General features: G+C 36.0%; 3 protein-coding genes across 5 annotated transcripts; 2 read left to right on the forward strand and 1 right to left on the reverse strand.

The window, feature by feature from the left end:
* Window positions 1–2,641: 2,641 nt before the first annotated feature.
* LOC138888412 (uncharacterized) lies at window positions 2,642–3,004 on the reverse strand. Its single transcript, XM_070170271.1, has one exon. It carries the CDS (start codon window positions 3,002–3,004, stop codon window positions 2,642–2,644), a length of 363 nt encoding a protein of 120 aa, XP_070026372.1.
* A 5,308-nt stretch (window positions 3,005–8,312) lies between these two features.
* On the forward strand, window positions 8,313–11,119 carry LOC104221383 (protein NRT1/ PTR FAMILY 2.8). 2 transcript variants are annotated; one of them, XM_009772447.2, is made up of 3 exons: window positions 8,313–8,682; window positions 8,764–8,981; window positions 9,499–11,119. In XM_009772447.2, exons 1-3 carry the CDS (start codon window positions 8,538–8,540, stop codon window positions 10,945–10,947), a joined length of 1,812 nt encoding a protein of 603 aa, XP_009770749.1. In that variant the 5' UTR covers window positions 8,313–8,537; the 3' UTR covers window positions 10,948–11,119. The 2 variants fall into 2 exon arrangements, with proteins under 2 accessions (XP_009770749.1, XP_009770750.1); XM_009772448.2 differs by having other exon boundaries at window positions 8,315–8,639.
* Window positions 11,120–18,188: 7,069 nt separating this feature from the next.
* LOC138888761 (protein NRT1/ PTR FAMILY 2.8-like) lies at window positions 18,189–20,993 on the forward strand. 2 transcript variants are annotated; one of them, XM_070171228.1, is made up of 3 exons: window positions 18,189–18,558; window positions 18,640–18,857; window positions 19,373–20,993. In XM_070171228.1, exons 1-3 carry the CDS (start codon window positions 18,414–18,416, stop codon window positions 20,819–20,821), a joined length of 1,812 nt encoding a protein of 603 aa, XP_070027329.1. In that variant the 5' UTR covers window positions 18,189–18,413; the 3' UTR covers window positions 20,822–20,993. The 2 variants fall into 2 exon arrangements, with proteins under 2 accessions (XP_070027329.1, XP_070027330.1); XM_070171229.1 differs by having other exon boundaries at window positions 18,191–18,515.
* Window positions 20,994–22,341: the final 1,348 nt, after the last annotated feature.

The following is a 22,341-nucleotide window of genomic DNA, read 5'->3' on the forward strand; positions in this document are numbered from 1 at the left end:
AGGAATAGCTCCGTATGGTGATTCTAGTGTTGGGAGCACGATCGGAAGTGAATTCGGAGGTCCATGGGTCATTTTGGGGTCATTTGGCTAAAGATAGAAATTTGAAGGTTTTTGAGGAGTTTAACTGGAAGTTGACTTTTTGATATCGGGGTCGAAATTCAATTCCGAAAGTTGGAGTAGGTCCGTAATGTCGAGTATGACTTGTGTGCAAGATTTGAGGTCAATCGGATGTGATTTGATGGGTTTCGGCATCGAATGTTGAAGTTTTAAATTCTAAAGTTCATTAAGCTTAGATTGGAGAGCGGTCCATGGTTTAAGCGTTATTTTATGTGATTTGAGGCCTCAAACAGGTTCCCGTTATGTTATAGGACTGGTTGGTGTGATTAGACGGGGCACCGCCTCGGGTAGATTCCGGGTGGTTATCAGATTAATTTGGAGTTGGGAGGAAGAGTTGAAGCCTATTTTCATCTTGTGTAACCGCACCTGCGAGGTTTTGGCCGCAGGTGCGGAGCCGCAGAAGCGGCCAAAGGGGCGTAGATGCGGCTGAGAAGGGAGAAGGCTGAGACCGCACCTGCAAAAGGAGAAGCGCAGAAGTGGAAGGAGGGATCCTGGTGAAGGACTGTAGATGCGGTAGTGGGCCGCACCTGCGGAGCCACATAAACGGTCAAGTAACCGCAAGTGCGAAAGTGTTGGAGGCAGCGAGTTCTTTAAAAATTGGGATTTGGCCCATTATCCTTCATTTTTTCTTCTCGGTTGGGCGATTTTAGAGCCATTGAAGAGGGGGATTTCTTCATCAAATATGAGGTAAGTTAATTCCACCCCTTGTGAGTTAAATACATGGTATTATTATGGACTAAAGTATGAAAATTGGTAGAAACTTGGGGTTTTGGTGGAAAGACCTAGAATTTGTATTTTTGGATTTTGATCACGATTTTGGGTATGAAATTGAGAGTAAATTATATATTTGAGTTCGTGAGGTAGTGGGTAAAGCTTATCTACAAAAAATTTCAGAATCCGGGCACGTGGGCCCGAGGGCATTTTTGTCAACTTTTCGATCGGGGTTAAGGATTATTATAAATTAGATTATTATGAGTAACTGAACATATATTAATGAGTTTACATAATTATTGGCTAGTTTTGGGAGAGTTGTGCATCAATTTGAGTCCTCGGAAGGGCGTAGAATGACGGTAATGGAACTTCGAAGCGAGGTGAGTCTCCTTTCTAACCTTGTAAGAGAGAATTGTCCCTATAGGTGAGTTAACTGATTATGTGCTCCTATTTGTGGGGGCTACATACGCACGAGGTGACGAGAGTCCGTGTGTAGCTACTATTATACTTAAGTCCGGGTAGTCTAGGGCCCAAAAGCATGCTTTACTTGTAATATTTGCAACCTTGTTGTCAATTTAAAAATTCTTAAACACATATCGAATGTATAAATAAATTTCTACAAGGCTAGATATCACTTCTTGACTTTTAAAAGAAAAACTTGCCTTTTCCTGAATAATTGCTCCTTGATAAATTCTTGATTTGACTGTTTGAATATGTTTATCTATTGTGGAACGGGCCGAACGCCTCGGTAGATTAAATAGATGCATCTATGGTTCGCGCCATTCGACCCTCTGGCAGTGCACAATTTTAATATTGTTGGATCGAGCCGTACGTCCTCATCATGATTTGCGCATGCTTGTATTGCTTACCTTGATATTTATAAATGAGGATATTGCTTCCCCAGAGTGAGAATAAATGTATAAATGATGAAAACGAATTTGGAAATTTCCCTATGCATAAGAGAATTATTTACTTGCTTCATGCTATTGAATTACAACCATTTTTTTTATAAAAACCCTCGATTTACTATATTATTGGTATATTATTATTCGACCACTACTAAGTTTCGAAGTCAACCTCTCATCTCTACTTCTTCGAGATTAGACAGGATACTTACTGAGTACACGTTGTTTTTGTACACATGCTACACTTGCTCTGCATTTTTGTTGCACAAGCACATGTACCCTTAGTGGCCTAATGGGCGTAGCAACATGGATGATACTGAGACTTAGGTGAGCTGCATCTCTCGAGGCGATCCGCAGCCGACATAGTCTCTTTCAGTGTATAGTATTTATTTTCTGTCCAATTTGTATTACGGACAGTTATTGCACTTCATTTGATTTCCTAGAAATAGCTCATGCTCTTGTGACACTGGATTCTGGGATGATTGTGAGATTATTAAATATTAAGTTTGTTAAAGACATCATCTTATTTCTATGAATTTCATTATTTAATGTTTATGTATAAAAGGAATGATTTCAATAAATACTAAAATGAGAATTTAATTAACTTCTTGGTGTTGGCTTGCCTGATAGTGGTGTCCAGTGCCATCACGATCCTTAGTGGATTTTGGATCGTGACAGAGGTCCATCAACTGTGAGTATTCTTCCTCAGTGAAGAAATGTCCTTGCAGGTGAGCTTCAGTAGTTGCATTATTGGCATATGGTTTGAATCCTCCACTAGGTTGTACTCTGCCACCCTATTGGCCTGTAACTCCAACAAATTGTCCAGTTTTCTTCTTACTCTTAAAATCTGGGAGATAGCCTACAATTTTGTAGCAGTTTTTCTTCAAATAACCTTTATACCAACAATGTTAACAAATCAACTGTGTGCCTTTAGGTTTGATTCCTTGTGCCCTTCCTACTAACATAGTGAGTGGATTCTTATGTGTATCTACCACACCAAGTGTTCTTTGGCTTTCCTCTTGTGATACAATTGCATAGGCTTCATTAATAGTAACTACTAGTCTCCATGCTAGTATGTTACTCCTCACATTCCTATAGTTTTCTTTCAAGCCCATAAGGAACTGCAACACACGCTGATACTTCACATGTTCAACTGAAGTTCTTGACTCTTCACAATCACAACAAGAAATTGGGGCCAAAACATCCAATTCATTCATTAGATCTTTCATTTTAGTGTAATAGCTGGTCACTGAATCTGTTCCTTGTCTCATCGTTGCAATCTCAGGCCAAAGGTAATAGATCCTTGTTAGGTTTGAACGATCAAATCTCTCTTGAAAAATCATTCCATACCTTCCTAGCATCTGAGGCATAAACGATCCCTGGCATCAATTGGTTCGAAACTGTAATTCCAGTCCAAGACAATACTATCGCGTTGCATTTTTCCCATTGCTCAACCAATTCACCTATGTACCTACTTTTAGTACAAGAACCATCAACAAATCCAAGCTTACCTTTTCCTCTAAAAGCCAGCTTCATTGCCCTACTCCACAGAGCATAATTTTCTGGCCTTGTGAGCTTAATTGGGATTAAAACTAGTCCTGGAGTGTCTCCTGCTTGACGAAATAGCAGGTGATTATGGTCGAGCGAGCTTACCTCGTTTCAAGCCATATCTGCCAAAAATTATTTCAATTTCGCTGGAGCTTCTCGCCGGATCAGATCCTCACGATCGCCGCTCTAATACCATGAAGAATTTGTGACAGAGATGAAGCTTTCACTCACTACTAGAAATGAAGTCTTTTTCCAGGGAAGAATCGGTGGGAAATCTGTGTGAAATTTCAATATTCCTACGACATTCCCAGGAGAGACGCTCGGTGGGAAAATGGTTGGTGGGAAAATAGTTTCCCATGACATTCGTGGCTAATTCCCAGCGAGTTTCCCAGTGATGGTTTGGTGCGGTCACCACGTACAACTTCCCACGAACGTCGTGGGAAAAGTAAGAAAATAATTTTATTTAATTTTCTTAAGTTTCCCGCCTAATCCGTGGGAAATACTAAAAATAATTTAGATATTTTTTTTATTTTACCCATAGAAGTAGTGGGAAAGATGCATAAGCTGGATATAAACATATGAGCATTCCCACAAAAATCAGTGGAAAATGTTGTGAATTCCGGGGAAAAAATGCACAAAATTCCCACGGAGTCGGTGGGAAATCCGTGGGAAATCTGGAAAATATCTTCATGGCCAAATCTGTTTTTAGAACTAAACCACCTACCAATCAGAAAGTATAACCACAATACAAGACTAAATACAATTAAGCATTTAGATACCAAATTCAACATGCAATTCAATTCATTTCATAAATAACAACTAATCAATCCATTTCATAATTAATCCAACTAATCCAAAAGTAGAACAAAAATTCAACATTCAATATTCAACATCTAAGTACCATCCAAGACAAACTAATAAAAGAAACTACTCCTTAGTTATCATCAGATGCTGGAGAATGGGGCACAGGAAATGCGACAGATGCTAAGAGGGAGTTTATCTGACACTTGAGACTTTTAACGTCACTAGTGTCAAGTCTTAATGCATCGTCCTTTCGCCTCATTTCTTCCTCTCTTTGCTTATCTTCTTCCTCCCTTCGCTTTGCCTCTTCTTCCCTTGCAGCCCTTTCTTGAAGATACAACTCCGTAATCTTCGCTACCTTCCTATTCAATTGCTCAAACTCATCCAGATCAACCGAGCAATGTGACGAAGAATAAGAACCAGACAATCCAGAAGTACGACGACCGAGACTAAACTCTGATCCAAGGCCGTAGACTTTCCCCTTATGCACACCACCAGCTGCCTTAATCCAATGTCCATGATCTCCTCCTGGGTTGGTTGGATTGGCCTACCTTGATCATCAATCGGCTGGCTTTGAATGAACTCCTCCAAGATTTGTTTGAAATTATCTTGTAAAAATTACAAGTATTATAAAAGTAAATTTTATTAAAGAAAATTTATGCAAGTAAGTATCTTTATTTTTCAATAATCATAAAATTCTGATTAGGTCATTAGTCCTTAGTGAATAGTCATCATAATTGTCGGAGTGTTTTTAACCATAACTAAAACTTTTTGCCATTAGAATGCTTATGTATACCTTTAGATTGCAGCCAAAAACACCATCCCTTCCACTAAAATGCTTCCACGCTTCTCCATCTGAAGGATGACACAAAACACAAGGCGCCCTTCTATTTTCATGGTGCCATCTCATATGAGGAGCGGAACTCATTGATGCATACAATCTCTTTAACCTAGGTATAATAGGTAAATAATGCATCCTCTTAATTGGAACTTTCGTGCTTTGGCATTTGTGACTTTCTTAAAACGAGACAATCCACAAAATTTGCACGCTTCTAGAGCCGCATCATCTTTATAATATAACATACAACCTTTTTCACAACAATCAATTTTTTTAGAGGAAAGTCCTAACTTGGAAACTAACTTCTTAGCCTTATAGTAATCACCGGGTAAGTTAATGTTCAGACTAACTTCACGCATAAGCCCAATTATAGCATTCATGGCCGCTTGGGAAATATTCCAATCCGATTTGATAGTTAGTAATCTAACTGCAACTGACAACTTCGAGTCTTTATAGAGTGGACGACTAGCCGCCTCTAATAATTCATAAAAGTGTTTTGCCTCATCATTGGGAGACTCATCAACATTTTGTTGGGATTGAACTCTTGGGTGTATCCCAAAAGCATTCAACACCATTTCATGCATTTGAGAATTATCATAATTTTTCTCAAAGAATGTACTACTCTCACAACCAGTAAGATTCTGAAAGTCAACGTCAGTTAAATTACTGTAGTTCTCTTCATGAACGGTCCACACATAATAATTTTCTCTAAACTCCTTTTTGTAAAGATGAACTTTAACATCCCCCGGTATCAATAACTTTATACATTTGCACTTAGCACAAGGACATCTAATTGTTCCTTCATCACAGAATTCAGGAAGTGTTTTTGCATAAGCAATAAATCCTTTAACACCTTCTACAAATTCTTCCTTCAACTCCTCACGATTAGGATGATTTCGATCATACATCCATCTACGATCTTGTTCCATCTATTACACAATACAAGATAAAATAATTAGATAAATAAATGAATAAAGAAACGGAGAACTTTATCATAATAATTTAACATTTATACTCTTAGGAAAAAAGATTCAGTTTTAGGAAATTCTAATGTTTGGTTGATAATAAAGAGTGTTTTTCAACTAAGCATTTACCATCAAATGGTGGAAAATAACTTCTTTCAAGTTGTTTGCCTTGTAACTATCTAAACCTTCATATTGTTGTTTGTGCTTCAACCAATATTTAGATATAATTATTAGTAATCTTTCAAGTTGTTTTATGTTGCTCAATCTTGTTATTTTGTTAAGTTTTTGGTAGTCAAATCGATTTGAAGACAAGTCTGAACTTCAATTCCAATGACAGAAGGCCTTTTGAGAAATGCAAACTCTTTAAATTTGTCAGTACATAAATATGAATAGAATTCATATTATCCACTATTTTCTATTGTCCATCTCATAATATTATCCATATTGTCTATCCCATTTCTGTCCCTTTCCCATGAAACTGCTGTAACAAAAATTAACCAATGTTTTATCATCTCAACTATATAGTTTCTTTCTATGGTTAACTTAACTTAACATAGTGTAAACACCCGGTGCGGGTAAGTTTTTTCCTCCACCCAACTCTCAAAGCTATATTTTCTGTATCTCTAATATTGTTTCCTTTTGTTCTTTTGTTCTTTTGTCTTATTGAGCCGAGGGTCTTTCGGAAACAACCTCTCTACTCCTCCGGGGTAGGGGTAAGGTCTGCGTACACACTACCCTCCCCAGACCCCACTAGTGGGATTACACTGAGTTGTTGTTGTTTTGCTGTTTTTATTTGTAATGCCAAAAAATATTGCTCTTTTCTGCAAACTCCCCAAAACCCCATAAACCAAAATACATGCTTCTCCATAACTTTGCTTATATTAACTAACACAGCACACCCTACTTCTTCCCTCTTCCTACTCATCAACCTTCTTCTATTTCCCAACTATTCTGTATTCTTTGTATGTTTACTTGATCTGGGTATTTCAAGAAACTAGCCAAAGATGATAACTTTATCTGATTTCTATCATGTTATGACTGTTGTTGTGCCACATTATGTGGCTATGATATTAGCTTATGATTCTGTTAAATGGTGGAAGATTTCTTCCCTGACCCAGAGTATTAACAGATTTGTTGTACTTTTCGTAATTCCACTTCTCTCTTTCCACTTTATAGCTGGTAATAATCCTTATATAATGAATATACCAAATTCAAAATATCCCACCATTTAAAAATATAGTGCCTTAAGAAACATGATTTTAACTTACCAAATTCTCAGCACCAGGAAAGTTTCCGTTTTTGGCAAGATTGACAGCAAGCTCAAGATTATTCAACTGCAACAAAATTTATACAAAATTTTATGTCTTTCATGGTAATAGATTACCAAATTTTACAGTACTGAAAATGCATCTACAGAAATATACATGACACCAGAAATCGAGAAAGAGGGCAACTTGATTCACTTCACATTGATTATTTTAAACCTAGGATTTGAAATAGTATAAAATTCCCAAGTTTCAAAGTACTTTGGGCGAAATCAACAACGAAAAAGGATATGGTGAGTGAGAGAGAGATAGAGAGAGGGAGGGGGGGGGGAGGGAGGCGTCGGATTACCTGGTAATGGAGTGAAGATACAGAGGGGAAAATACCAATTGAAGGGAGGCGTCTTGAGGGAGGGAAGATAATGTGAATAGAATGAGGAAATTATATGAATAATAATTACTTTCCTACTACTACCATGGCAAATCTCCGTGGGAAATCTTTTTTTTTTTAATAATTATAAGAATTATTTAAAGCTTTAAAAATATCCGTTCACATTGAGTCTATGGAAATATGTAAAAAAGTTTTTTATTTATTGTTTAAGTTCCCACTGTCTTCACTGGGAAAGTTTTTCAATTATATATAATTATTTTTTTAATGACTTTTCGCATAGAATTAGAGGGAACTAATTTACCGCGCATTTTTGCGCCAAAATTTTCCCACCAATAGTCACGGGCAAATGCTATTGTTAAAGAAATTTTAATTTTCCCACTGTATTTCGGTGGGAATTGCCACTAAAAAAAATTTCCGTGGGAAATTGATGTGTTTCTAGTAGTGACTGCTCTATCAATGAAGCAGTGAATTATAGCACATGTAGAGAAGGTCTTTCTAGAATCTGAGATTGAGAAATGAAGAAGAAGAAGTATAGATGAAGCAACTAGACCTCACGTGCACTATATGTGCAATTAACTACTCTTAACAGTACATTTAACTACCTCTTAACAGTAATAACAAACCTCTAATATAACTAGACTTTAATCACAGTTAACTCAGCTGAGTTAGCAACTATTTCAATATTTTGGTGTTTTTTAAACTTTTATAAAATAGGAAAGGCAAAAAGAAAAAATGAAGAAAGAAAATAAACGTGCATTTTCCCACAAAATTCGGCAGGTGATGGTGAATGTAAGCCATCAGTCTAATTTTGTTCCTCCCTCTCTCTTTCTTCTCATTGAATGTTGAGAGCATCGGTTACCTTTTCTTCTTTGTAGAGACAAACACCTTTTTAGTTTTTACCATATCATGGGATTAGAAGCAAGATATTGAGTATTTGCCATTTGCGAATAGAGATTAACAGTACTAGCTAGAGAGGAGAAATGGCTGAAGAGATCATCAATGCAAGCCAATATTCTCCCCCTGAAGAATCAAATATTGCTCCAATCGTTCCTCGTTCCACAAGGAAAAAGGGAGGATGGACAGCCATCGCATTCATTCTTGGTAAAGACAAAAAACATCCAATTCATCAACACAGATCAATATTGTACGTACGTAAACAAAAAAAAATAAATACTATGTAAAGACCATGTTGATGATCTCTTTGTGTGTGTGATTGTTTCTGAAGGGAATGAATCGTTTGAGAAATTGGCGTCGGTGAGTTTGATATCCAACATGACCACATATTTGCGGACCAAATACAATATGGGGGGAGTATTTTTGGTGAACGTGGTGAGTATATGGTCTGGCTGTTCCAACATTACACCTTTAGCTGGTGCTTTCTTGGCTGATGCTCACCTTGGCAGATTCCTCACCCTCCTTTTTGGTTCCCTTGCTTCTTTCCTGGTACATTTCTTCCTCACATACTCTTAAACAAATTTCTTTTCTTTTTGCGCAAATTTTGGTTTTAAATTGCTATATGAACATATGGTCCGCTTTGAGCCAATCCTGCACGGTTTTCCAACCAAAATTCTTATACCATTAAGAGTATTCAACACCTTATAACTAGATTTTTTTCTTTTCTATTTTTCCTTTTGCGCAAATTTTAGTTTTAAATTGCTATATGAATATATGGGGCTAAAATCTCGATGTGTATGTGAGTCTAGTAGCAAGGTATGTGGTCCTAGCGGACGTAGGCTTTTGGCGACAGATTCATCTGAATCCAGAACTGTACGAATATATATATATATATATATGTAAAAATCTATTAAAATCTTACTAACAGCTATTAGATTTGAGCCTATAATTTTGACAGTTTAATAATATCAGTGCAGAGTTGAACTCGTAAAGTTTAAATCATGGATCCGTCTTTGGCATTACTTAACAACTGGTTGAAAGCCCCCAATTCTTGTTCTTTTGGCAGGGGATGGGGATGGTGACATTAACTGCTGGAGTAGATGAACTCAGGCCACCTAATTGTCAGGGCCTTGCAACTTGTTCCGATCCACAAAAGTGGCAGCTTGCATTCCTTTTTGCAGGTCTTGGATTTATGGCAATAGGTTCAGGAGGTATCCGAGCTTGTAACATCGCCTTTGGGGCTGATCAATTCGATACTAATACAGAGAAGGGAAGGTCTCAGCTTAAAAGTTTCTTCAATTGGTGGTATTTCTCATTCACCATTGCCCTTATCATTGCTCTCACAGTTGTTATCTACATCCAAACCAATATCAGCTGGTTTATTGGCTTCCTAATCCCAACTTGCTGTTTAGCTCTTTCCATTATGATTTTCTTGATTGGTCGCAACACTTACATTCGTTTGAAGCCTCAAGGATGTGTTTTTATCGACATGGCAAAGGTTATAAATGCAGCATGCAGAAAGAGACATGTTCGCATTGTACCATCAGGGAATTCCCTTTATGAGCCTGTCCCTAAGGAAACTGCAGAAAACCAGATCTCAGTACTTAGGCATACAGACAGATTCAAATGCTTAGATAAGGCCGCTGTGGTTGTGGATTCGAGCACTGAATTGAATGCTGAAGGAGTTGCTAAAGATAGCTGGAGACTGTGCAATGTTGAACAGGTGGAAAGGCTGAAATGTGTTGTGGGAATTATACCTGTTTGGGTAGCTGGAATCACTTGTTTCATCACTATGGAACAGATGAATACATTCGGGGTTCTTCAAGTAATTCAATCCGACACAAGAGTTGGGAATTTCAATATTCCTCCCGGGTGGATGGGATTAGCATCCATGATTGCCCTGGCTATATGGATCTTCATATACGAGTGTGTATACGTTCCCAATGCATCGAAAATCTCTAAAAAGGAAGCCAGATTGTCACTGCAAATAAGAGTCAAAATAGGCATTTTCATGTCAATTCTTTGCTTAGCAGTAGCTGCATTTGTAGAAATAAGGCGCCGAGACTTAGCCCTGAAAGAAGGCACATTCATCTCTCCACTTGGAATCGCAATCTTTTTGCCTCAATTTATTCTATCAGGGTTGACAGAAGCATTTGCCGCGGTCTCAGTCATGGAATTCTTGAATAACCAAGTACCAGAGACAATGAGAAGTGTAGCTGGAGCAATTTTTTTCTTGAGCCTAAGCATTGCCAGCTACCTCAACACTCTCATTGTCAATATCGTCGAGATGTTAAGTGGACTACATGGGAGAAAACCATGGTTGGGAGGTCATGACCTTAACCAAAACAAGCTAGAACGTTTTTACATCCTTATTGCTGGATTGGGAGTACTAAACTTCATATACTTCCATTTTTACGCCAGCCGTTACATTCTAAGTTATGAAGAGTCGAAGAGGAGACAGACTGTGTTGGAAACTCGCATTGATCATGTCGACCTGCCAGAGAAGAAATCATGAAAATTGGAGAAAATTAATATGGTTTAGTGATCCAAATGAAGTAATTGAATCAAGACATGAGTTAATTAAATTTATGTCTTTTATATATATGTGTCCTAAGCATGCTACTTTATTAGCGGTCACTGTCAAATATTAATTGGGAAATCTACACAAAATGTTCATTTGGGCCAAACTAATTACCCACTCAAAGCTTTTTACATAATGAGATTTTACGCAAATAGCCGACTATATTCATTGTTTACTTTTTTTAGCTATATATATGGAGTATACATTAATTATATATAATTATACACATATAATACATAAATTATACATATATTATAACTCAATCGACTATTTTTAGTTTAAGTGATTGGATGAACGGCTATTTGGATTAATTCTTCTTACATAATACACCCATGTGGTCCAAAATATTTACTCTGGCTTTCTATTGGAATTCCCTTTTCCCATTAATTACTCTTTATCTTTTTGTATTTTATCTCTCCTGTTTTTTCCTATTTATCCTAACTTTTCCTTGCCATTCCTTTTCTCCCATCAATTACTTTCTCCCTTTCTCCCATTAATTACTTTATGTCTTTTTGTGTGTTTCTTCTCCTATTTTTCCTACATTGTAGGTTATTCTATCTTTTCAACGTATGTGCTTTTGTTTGAAGGCTTCAAGAGCCTTTCATGCATTCATAGGTCAAGATACCCCGATCCAAAACGTCTCATTAATAAACTCCATATATAAGTTAACTCTTCAATCACATACGGAGGTGGTTCCAAAATTTAAATTTAATGGGTTCATCTTTTAATGTTTTAGCATTGAATTTATTATATTGTTAAAATTATGGTTTTAAATTTAATATTTGTTGAGATTTTAATAGATTTTTACATATAAATCTATACTTTGTATCGGAAGTTATGGGTTCAGTTGAACTCGTATCCGAAACGCTACATCCACTCCTAACCACATACTGCGATTAACTAACTCTGAGGATTATTGTTACTAGGACTTATTATATGATACACAATCTAATGACAAAGAAAAAACAAAACAAAGTAATTTTTTTTAAAAAAAAAGAGCTAACAAAATGATATATTGTAATAATATGCAATATTTCAACTGAAACTTGAATAAAAATATATTTACCCGATAGTATATCGCTAAGGTATCAAATTATATTGTAAGAGTATACGGTTATACTACAATAATATATATATATATATATATATATATATATATATATATATATATATATCGAAATGTTATATGGGTAGAATCAGGATAACTATTTTGATTTCTATGGGTAACCCTATATATATCCCAATATTAATGTTCCTCAATGCTTAAAAGTTTGAGTATATACTGTAGGACTATACAGGGGCCGGATAATATATAAGGAATTAGGGTGTGTTTGGTACGAAGGAAAATATTTTTCAATTTTTCCATGTTTGGTTGCCTTAAATCTTTTGGAAAATATTTTTCTTATGAACTCATTTTCCTTTAATTGGAGGAAAATGTTTTCCTTATCAAGAGAAGGGAAAACATTTTTTAAAACTCCTTCTCAACCTTCCCCACCCTCACCAATCCACCCACCCCCTCTCTCCATTTTTTTTTCTTCAAATTTCAGTTTTTTCGTTACCACTCATCCTACTACCCCTTCACCCACCCCCCCACCCCCCCCCCCCGAAAAAAAAGTTTAAATAGATTTTTTAGTTTTTATTTTATTATTTATCGGTTCAAAGACTCAAAATTTTATAAGTTCCAAATTTATGAGTTCGAAGGTTTATGTGTTTTAAATTTACGGGTTTAGAAATTATAAAGTTTACGGGTTCGAAATTTTGCGGTTTTGAAAGTTAAGCGGTTCGAAAGTTTATGAAATTTGTGGGTCCGAAAGGTTGTTAGTTTGAAAGTTTATGGCTTCATGTTTATTATATCTAAATTATTTATGAATACTCCTATGAAGTCACTTTCCTTAATTTGCGTACCAAACATCGAAAAATTAATAAGATTACTATTTGTTTTCCAAGAAAACAAAAGGTATAACGGAAAATTCCGTTATACCAAACACACATTCCGTTATACCAAACACACCCTTAATCCTTTTCGCTTCTTAACAACACCTATTAAATCTTAATTCACCTATGTACCTACTTTTAGTACAAGAACCATCAACAAATCCAAGCTTACCTTTTCCTCTAAAAGCCAGCTTCATTGCCCTACTCCACAGAGCATAATTTTCTGGCCTTGTGAGCTTAATTGGGATTAAAACTAGTCCTGGAGTGTCTCCTGCTTGACGAAATAGCAGGTGATTATGGTCGAGCGAGCTTACCTCGTTTCAAGCCATATCTGCCAAAAATTATTTCAATTTCGCTGGAGCTTCTCGCCGGATCAGATCCTCACGATCGCCGCTCTAATACCATGAAGAATTTGTGACAGAGATGAAGCTTTCACTCACTACTAGAAATGAAGTCTTTTTCCAGGGAAGAATCGGTGGGAAATCTGTGTGAAATTTCAATATTCCTACGACATTCCCAGGAGAGACGCTCGGTGGGAAAATGGTTGGTGGGAAAATAGTTTCCCATGACATTCGTGGCTAATTCCCAGCGAGTTTCCCAGTGATGGTTTGGTGCGGTCACCACGTACAACTTCCCACGAACGTCGTGGGAAAAGTAAGAAAATAATTTTATTTAATTTTCTTAAGTTTCCCGCCTAATCCGTGGGAAATACTAAAAATAATTTAGATATTTTTTTTATTTTACCCATGGAAGTAGTGGGAAAGATGCATAAGCTGGATATAAACATATGAGCATTCCCACAAAAATCAGTGGAAAATGTTGTGAATTCCGGGGAAAAAATGCACAAAATTCCCACGGAGTCGGTGGGAAATCCGTGGGAAATCTGGAAAATATCTTCATGGCCAAATCTGTTTTTAGAACTAAACCACCTACCAATCAGAAAGTATAACCACAATACAAGACTAAATACAATTAAGCATTTAGATACCAAATTCAACATGCAATTCAATTCATTTCATAAATAACAACTAATCAATCCATTTCATAATTAATCCAACTAATCCAAAAGTAGAACAAAAATTCAACATTCAATATTCAACATCTAAGTACCATCCAAGACAAACTAATAAAAGAAACTACTCCTTAGTTATCATCAGATGCTGGAGAATGGGGCACAGGAAATGCGACAGATGCTAAGAGGGAGTTTATCTGACACTTGAGACTTTTAACGTCACTAGTGTCAAGTCTTAATGCATCGTCCTTTCGCCTCATTTCTTCCTCTCTTTGCTTATCTTCTTCCTCCCTTCGCTTTGCCTCTTCTTCCCTTGCAGCCCTTTCTTGAAGATACAACTCCGTAATCTTCGCTACCTTCCTATTCAATTGCTCAAACTCATCCAGATCAACCGAGCAATGTGACGAAGAATAAGAACCAGACAATCCAGAAGTACGACGACCGAGACTAAACTCTGATCCAAGGCCGTAGACTTTCCCCTTATGCACACCACCAGCTGCCTTAATCCAATGTCCATGATCTCCTCCTGGGTTGGTTGGATTGGCCTACCTTGATCATCAATCGGCTGGCTTTGAATGAACTCCTCCAAGATTTGTTTGAAATTATCTTGTAAAAATTACAAGTATTATAAAAGTAAATTTTATTAAAGAAAATTTATGCAAGTAAGTATCTTTATTTTTCAATAATCATAAAATTCTGATTAGGTCATTAGTCCTTAGTGAATAGTCATCATAATTGTCGGAGTGTTTTTAACCATAACTAAAACTTTTTGCCATTAGAATGCTTATGTATACCTTTAGATTGCAGCCAAAAACACCATCCCTTCCACTAAAATGCTTCCACGCTTCTCCATCTGAAGGATGACACAAAACACCAGGCGCCCTTCTATTTTCATGGTGCCATCTCATATGAGGAGCGGAACTCATTGATGCATACAATCTCTTTAACCTAGGTATAATAGGTAAATAATGCATCCTCTTAATTGGAACTTTCGTGCTTTGGCATTTGTGACTTTCTTAAAACGAGACAATCCACAAAATTTGCACGCTTCTAGAGCCGCATCATCTTTATAATATAACATACAACCTTTTTCACAACAATCAATTTTTGTAGAGGAAAGTCCTAACTTGGAAACTAACTTCTTAGCCTTATAGTAATCACCGGGTAAGTTAATGTTCAGACTAATTTCACGCATAAGCCCAATTATAGCATTCATGGCCGCTTGGGAAATATTCCAATCCGATTTGATAGTTAGTAATCTAACTGCAACTGACAACTTCGAGTCTTTATAGAGTGGACGACTAGCCGCCTCTAATAATTCATAAAAGTGTTTTGCCTCATCATTGGGAGACTCATCAACATTTTGTTGGGATTGAACTCTTGGGTGTATCCCAAAAGCATTCAACACCATTTCATGCATTTGAGAATTATCATAATTTTTCTCAAAGAATGTACTACTCTCACAACCAGTAAGATTCTGAAAGTCAACGTCAGTTAAATTACTGTAGTTCTCTTCATGAACGGTCCACACATAATAATTTTCTCTAAACTCCTTTTTGTAAAGATGAACTTTAACATCCCCCGGTATCAATAACTTTATACATTTGCACTTAGCACAAGGACATCTAATTGTTCCTTCATCACAGAATTCAGGAAGTGTTTTTGCATAAGCAATAAATCCTTTAACACCTTCTACAAATTCTTCCTTCAACTCCTCACGATTAGGATGATTTCGATCATACATCCATCTACGATCTTGTTCCATCTATTACACAATACAAGATAAAATAATTAGATAAATAAATGAATAAAGAAACGGAGAACTTTATCATAATAATTTAACATTTATACTCTTAGGAAAAAAGATTCAGTTTTAGGAAATTCTAATGTTTGGTTGATAATAAAGAGTGTTTTTCAACTAAGCATTTACCATCAAATGGTGGAAAATAACTTCTTTCAAGTTGTTTGCCTTGTAACTATCTAAACCTTCATATTGTTGTTTGTGCTTCAACCAATATTTAGATATAATTATTAGTAATCTTTCAAGTTGTTTTATGTTGCTCAATCTTGTTATTTTGTTAAGTTTTTGGTAGTCAAATCGATTTGAAGACAAGTCTGAACTTCAATTCCAATGACAGAAGGCCTTTTGAGAAATGCAAACTCTTTAAATTTGTCAGTACATAAATATGAATAGAATTCATATTATCCACTATTTTCTATTGTCCATCTCATAATATTATCCATATTGTCTATCCCATTTCTGTCCCTTTCCCATGAAACTGCTGTAACAAAAATTAACCAATGTTTTATCATCTCAACTATATAGTTTCTTTCTATGGTTAACTTAACTTAACATAGTGTAAACACCCGGTGCGGGTAAGTTTTTTCCTCCACCCAACTCTCAAAGCTATATTTTCTGTATCTCTAATATTGTTTCCTTTTGTTCTTTTGTTCTTTTGTCTTATTGAGCCGAGGGACTTTCGGAAACAACCTCTCTACTCCTCCGGGGTAGGGGTAAGGTCTGCGTACACACTACCCTCCCCAGACCCCACTAGTGGGATTACACTGAGTTGTTGTTGTTTTGCTGTTTTTATTTGTAATGCCAAAAAATATTGCTCTTTTCTGCAAACTCCCCAAAACCCCATAAACCAAAATACATGCTTCTCCATAACTTTGCTTATATTAACTAACACAGCACACCCTACTTCTTCCCTCTTCCTACTCATCAACCTTCTTCTATTTCCCAACTATTCTGTATTCTTTGTATGTTTACTTGATCTGGGTATTTCAAGAAACTAGCCAAAGATGATAACTTTATCTGATTTCTATCATGTTATGACTGTTGTTGTGCCACATTATGTGGCTATGATATTAGCTTATGATTCTGTTAAATGGTGGAAGATTTCTTCCCTGACCCAGAGTATTAACAGATTTGTTGTACTTTTCGTAATTCCACTTCTCTCTTTCCACTTTATAGCTGGTAATAATCCTTATATAATGAATATACCAAATTCAAAATATCCCACCATTTAAAAATATAGTGCCTTAAGAAACATGATTTTAACTTACCAAATTCTCAGCACCAGGAAAGTTTCCGTTTTTGGCAAGATTGACAGCAAGCTCAAGATTATTCAACTGCAACAAAATTTATACAAAATTTTATGTCTTTCATGGTAATAGATTACCAAATTTTACAGTACTGAAAATGCATCTACAGAAATATACATGACACCAGAAATCGAGAAAGAGGGCAACTTGATTCACTTCACATTGATTATTTTAAACCTAGGATTTGAAATAGTATAAAATTCCCAAGTTTCAAAGTACTTTGGGCGAAATCAACAACGAAAAAGGATATGGTGAGTGAGAGAGAGATAGAGAGAGGGAGGGGGGGGGGAGGGAGGCGTCGGATTACCTGGTAATGGAGTGAAGATACAGAGGGGAAAATACCAATTGAAGGGAGGCGTCTTGAGGGAGGGAAGATAATGTGAATAGAATGAGGAAATTATATGAATAATAATTACTTTCCTACTACTACCATGGCAAATCTCCGTGGGAAATCTTTTTTTTTTTAATAATTATAAGAATTATTTAAAGCTTTAAAAATATCCGTTCACATTGAGTCTATGGAAATATGTAAAAAAGTTTTTTATTTATTGTTTAAGTTCCCACTGTCTTCACTGGGAAAGTTTTTCAATTATATATAATTATTTTTTTAATGACTTTTCGCATAGAATTAGAGGGAACTAATTTACCGCGCATTTTTGCGCCAAAATTTTCCCACCAATAGTCACGGGCAAATGCTATTGTTAAAGAAATTTTAATTTTCCCACTGTATTTCGGTGGGAATTGCCACTAAAAAAAATTTCCGTGGGAAATTGATGTGTTTCTAGTAGTGACTGCTCTATCAATGAAGCAGTGAATTATAGCACATGTAGAGAAGGTCTTTCTAGAATCTGAGATTGAGAAATGAAGAAGAAGAAGTATAGATGAAGCAACTAGACCTCACGTGCACTATATGTGCAATTAACTACTCTTAACAGTACATTTAACTACCTCTTAACAGTAATAACAAACCTCTAATATAACTAGACTTTAATCACAGTTAACTCAGCTGAGTTAGCAACTATTTCAATATTTTGGTGTTTTTTAAACTTTTATAAAATAGGAAAGGCAAAAAGAAAAAATGAAGAAAGAAAATAAACGTGCATTTTCCCACAAAATTCGGCAGGTGATGGTGAATGTAAGCCATCAGTCTAATTTTGTTCCTCCCTCTCTCTTTCTTCTCATTGAATGTTGAGAGCATCGGTTACCTTTTCTTCTTTGTAGAGACAAACACCTTTTTAGTTTTTACCATATCATGGGATTAGAAGCAAGATATTGAGTATTTGCCATTTGCGAATAGAGATTAACAGTACTAGCTAGAGAGGAGAAATGGCTGAAGAGATCATCAATGCAAGCCAATATTCTCCCCCTGAAGAATCAAATATTGCTCCAATCGTTCCTCGTTCCACAAGGAAAAAGGGAGGATGGACAGCCATCGCATTCATTCTTGGTAAAGACAAAAAACATCCAATTCATCAACACAGATCAATATTGTACGTACGTAAACAAAAAAAAATAAATACTATGTAAAGACCATGTTGATGATCTCTTTGTGTGTGTGATTGTTTCTGAAGGGAATGAATCGTTTGAGAAATTGGCGTCGGTGAGTTTGATATCCAACATGACCACATATTTGCGGACCAAATACAATATGGGGGGAGTATTTTTGGTGAACGTGGTGAGTATATGGTCTGGCTGTTCCAACATTACACCTTTAGCTGGTGCTTTCTTGGCTGATGCTCACCTTGGCAGATTCCTCACCCTCCTTTTTGGTTCCCTTGCTTCTTTCCTGGTACATTTCTTCCTCACATACTCTTAAACAAATTTCTTTTCTTTTTGCGCAAATTTTGGTTTTAAATTGCTATATGAACATATGGTCCGCTTTGAGCCAATCCTGCACGGTTTTCCAACCAAAATTCTTATACCATTAAGAGTATTCAACACCTTATAACTAGATTTTTTTCTTTTCTATTTTTCCTTTTGCGCAAATTTTAGTTTTAAATTGCTATATGAATATATGGGGCTAAAATCTCGATGTGTATGTGAGTCTAGTAGCAAGGTATGTGGTCCTAGCGGACGTAGGCTTTTGGCGACAGATTCATCTGAATCCAGAACTGTACGAATATATATATATATATATGTAAAAATCTATTAAAATCTTACTAACAGCTATTAGATTTGAGCCTATAATTTTGACAGTTTAATAATATCAGTGCAGAGTTGAACTCGTAAAGTTTAAATCATGGATCCGTCTTTGGCATTACTTAACAACTGGTTGAAAGCCCCCAATTCTTGTTCTTTTGGCAGGGGATGGGGATGGTGACATTAACTGCTGGAGTAGATGAACTCAGGCCACCTAATTGTCAGGGCCTTGCAACTTGTTCCGATCCACAAAAGTGGCAGCTTGCATTCCTTTTTGCAGGTCTTGGATTTATGGCAATAGGTTCAGGAGGTATCCGAGCTTGTAACATCGCCTTTGGGGCTGATCAATTCGATACTAATACAGAGAAGGGAAGGTCTCAGCTTAAAAGTTTCTTCAATTGGTGGTATTTCTCATTCACCATTGCCCTTATCATTGCTCTCACAGTTGTTATCTACATCCAAACCAATATCAGCTGGTTTATTGGCTTCCTAATCCCAACTTGCTGTTTAGCTCTTTCCATTATGATTTTCTTGATTGGTCGCAACACTTACATTCGTTTGAAGCCTCAAGGATGTGTTTTTATCGACATGGCAAAGGTTATAAATGCAGCATGCAGAAAGAGACATGTTCGCATTGTACCATCAGGGAATTCCCTTTATGAGCCTGTCCCTAAGGAAACTGCAGAAAACCAGATCTCAGTACTTAGGCATACAGACAGATTCAAATGCTTAGATAAGGCCGCTGTGGTTGTGGATTCGAGCACTGAATTGAATGCTGAAGGAGTTGCTAAAGATAGCTGGAGACTGTGCAATGTTGAACAGGTGGAAAGGCTGAAATGTGTTGTGGGAATTATACCTGTTTGGGTAGCTGGAATCACTTGTTTCATCACTATGGAACAGATGAATACATTCGGGGTTCTTCAAGTAATTCAATCCGACACAAGAGTTGGGAATTTCAATATTCCTCCCGGGTGGATGGGATTAGCATCCATGATTGCCCTGGCTATATGGATCTTCATATACGAGTGTGTATACGTTCCCAATGCATCGAAAATCTCTAAAAAGGAAGCCAGATTGTCACTGCAAATAAGAGTCAAAATAGGCATTTTCATGTCAATTCTTTGCTTAGCAGTAGCTGCATTTGTAGAAATAAGGCGCCGAGACTTAGCCCTGAAAGAAGGCACATTCATCTCTCCACTTGGAATCGCAATCTTTTTGCCTCAATTTATTCTATCAGGGTTGACAGAAGCATTTGCCGCGGTCTCAGTCATGGAATTCTTGAATAACCAAGTACCAGAGACAATGAGAAGTGTAGCTGGAGCAATTTTTTTCTTGAGCCTAAGCATTGCCAGCTACCTCAACACTCTCATTGTCAATATCGTCGAGATGTTAAGTGGACTACATGGGAGAAAACCATGGTTGGGAGGTCATGACCTTAACCAAAACAAGCTAGAACGTTTTTACATCCTTATTGCTGGATTGGGAGTACTAAACTTCATATACTTCCATTTTTACGCCAGCCGTTACATTCTAAGTTATGAAGAGTCGAAGAGGAGACAGACTGTGTTGGAAACTCGCATTGATCATGTCGACCTGCCAGAGAAGAAATCATGAAAATTGGAGAAAATTAATATGGTTTAGTGATCCAAATGAAGTAATTGAATCAAGACATGAGTTAATTAAATTTATGTCTTTTATATATATGTGTCCTAAGCATGCTACTTTATTAGCGGTCACTGTCAAATATTAATTGGGAAATCTACACAAAATGTTCATTTGGGCCAAACTAATTACCCACTCAAAGCTTTTTACATAATGAGATTTTACGCAAATAGCCGACTATATTCATTGTTTACTTTTTTTAGCTATATATATGGAGTATACATTAATTATATATAATTATACACATATAATACATAAATTATACATATATTATAACTCAATCGACTATTTTTAGTTTAAGTGATTGGATGAACGGCTATTTGGATTAATTCTTCTTACATAATACACCCATGTGGTCCAAAATATTTACTCTGGCTTTCTATTGGAATTCCCTTTTCCCATTAATTACTCTTTATCTTTTTGTATTTTATCTCTCCTGTTTTTTCCTATTTATCCTAACTTTTCCTTGCCATTCCTTTTCTCCCATCAATTACTTTCTCCCTTTCTCCCATTAATTACTTTATGTCTTTTTGTGTGTTTCTTCTCCTATTTTTCCTACATTGTAGGTTATTCTATCTTTTCAACGTATGTGCTTTTGTTTGAAGGCTTCAAGAGCCTTTCATGCATTCATAGGTCAAGATACCCCGATCCAAAACGTCTCATTAATAAACTCCATATATAAGTTAACTCTTCAATCACATACGGAGGTGGTTCCAAAATTTAAATTTAATGGGTTCATCTTTTAATGTTTTAGCATTGAATTTATTATATTGTTAAAATTATGGTTTTAAATTTAATATTTGTTGAGATTTTAATAGATTTTTACATATAAATCTATACTTTGTATCGGAAGTTATGGGTTCAGTTGAACTCGTATCCGAAACGCTACATCCACTCCTAACCACATACTGCGATTAACTAACTCTGAGGATTATTGTTACTAGGACTTATTATATGATACACAATCTAATGACAAAGAAAAAACAAAACAAAGTAATTTTTTTTTTTAAAAAAAGAGCTAACAAAATGATATATTGTAATAATATGCAATATTTCAACTGAAACTTGAATAAAAACATATTTACCCGATAGTATATCGCTAAGGTATCAAATTATATTGTAAGAGTATACGGTTATACTACAACAATATACTATAATAGTATATATATATATATATATATATATATATATATATATATATATCGAAATGTTATATGGGTAGAGTCGCGTAATTATTTTATATGGGTAGAATCAGGATAACTATTTTGATTTCTATGGGTAACCCTATATATCCCAATATTAATGTTCCTCAATGCTTAAAAGTTTGAGTATATACTGTAGGACTATACAGGGGCCGGATAATATATAAGGAATTAGGGTGTGTTTGGTACGAAGGAAAATATTTTTCAATTTTTCCATGTTTGGTTGCCTTAAATCTTTTGGAAAATATTTTTCTTATGAACTCATTTTCC

The sequence above is a fragment of the Nicotiana sylvestris genome, chromosome 3 (genome assembly GCF_000393655.2).
Source record: "Nicotiana sylvestris chromosome 3, ASM39365v2, whole genome shotgun sequence".
In the NCBI taxonomy this organism is placed as follows: Eukaryota; Viridiplantae; Streptophyta; class Magnoliopsida; order Solanales; family Solanaceae; genus Nicotiana; species Nicotiana sylvestris.

Excerpts from the sequence above, each read along its gene's own strand:
- LOC104221383 (XM_009772447.2), top strand. The coding sequence starts at position 8,538 with ATGCAAGCCAATATTCTCCCCCTGAAGAATCAAATATTGCTCCAATCG. Across the intron at positions 8,683-8,763 it reads CATCAACACAGATCAATATT|GGAATGAATCGTTTGAGAAA; the intron begins GTACGTACGTAA and ends TTGTTTCTGAAG. Across the intron at positions 8,982-9,498 it reads GTTCCCTTGCTTCTTTCCTG|GGGATGGGGATGGTGACATT; the intron begins GTACATTTCTTC and ends TTCTTTTGGCAG.
- LOC138888761 (XM_070171228.1), top strand. The coding sequence starts at position 18,414 with ATGCAAGCCAATATTCTCCCCCTGAAGAATCAAATATTGCTCCAATCG. Across the intron at positions 18,559-18,639 it reads CATCAACACAGATCAATATT|GGAATGAATCGTTTGAGAAA; the intron begins GTACGTACGTAA and ends TTGTTTCTGAAG. Across the intron at positions 18,858-19,372 it reads GTTCCCTTGCTTCTTTCCTG|GGGATGGGGATGGTGACATT; the intron begins GTACATTTCTTC and ends TTCTTTTGGCAG.
- LOC138888412 (XM_070170271.1), bottom strand. The coding sequence starts at position 3,004 with ATGAGACAAGGAACAGATTCAGTGACCAGCTATTACACTAAAATGAAA.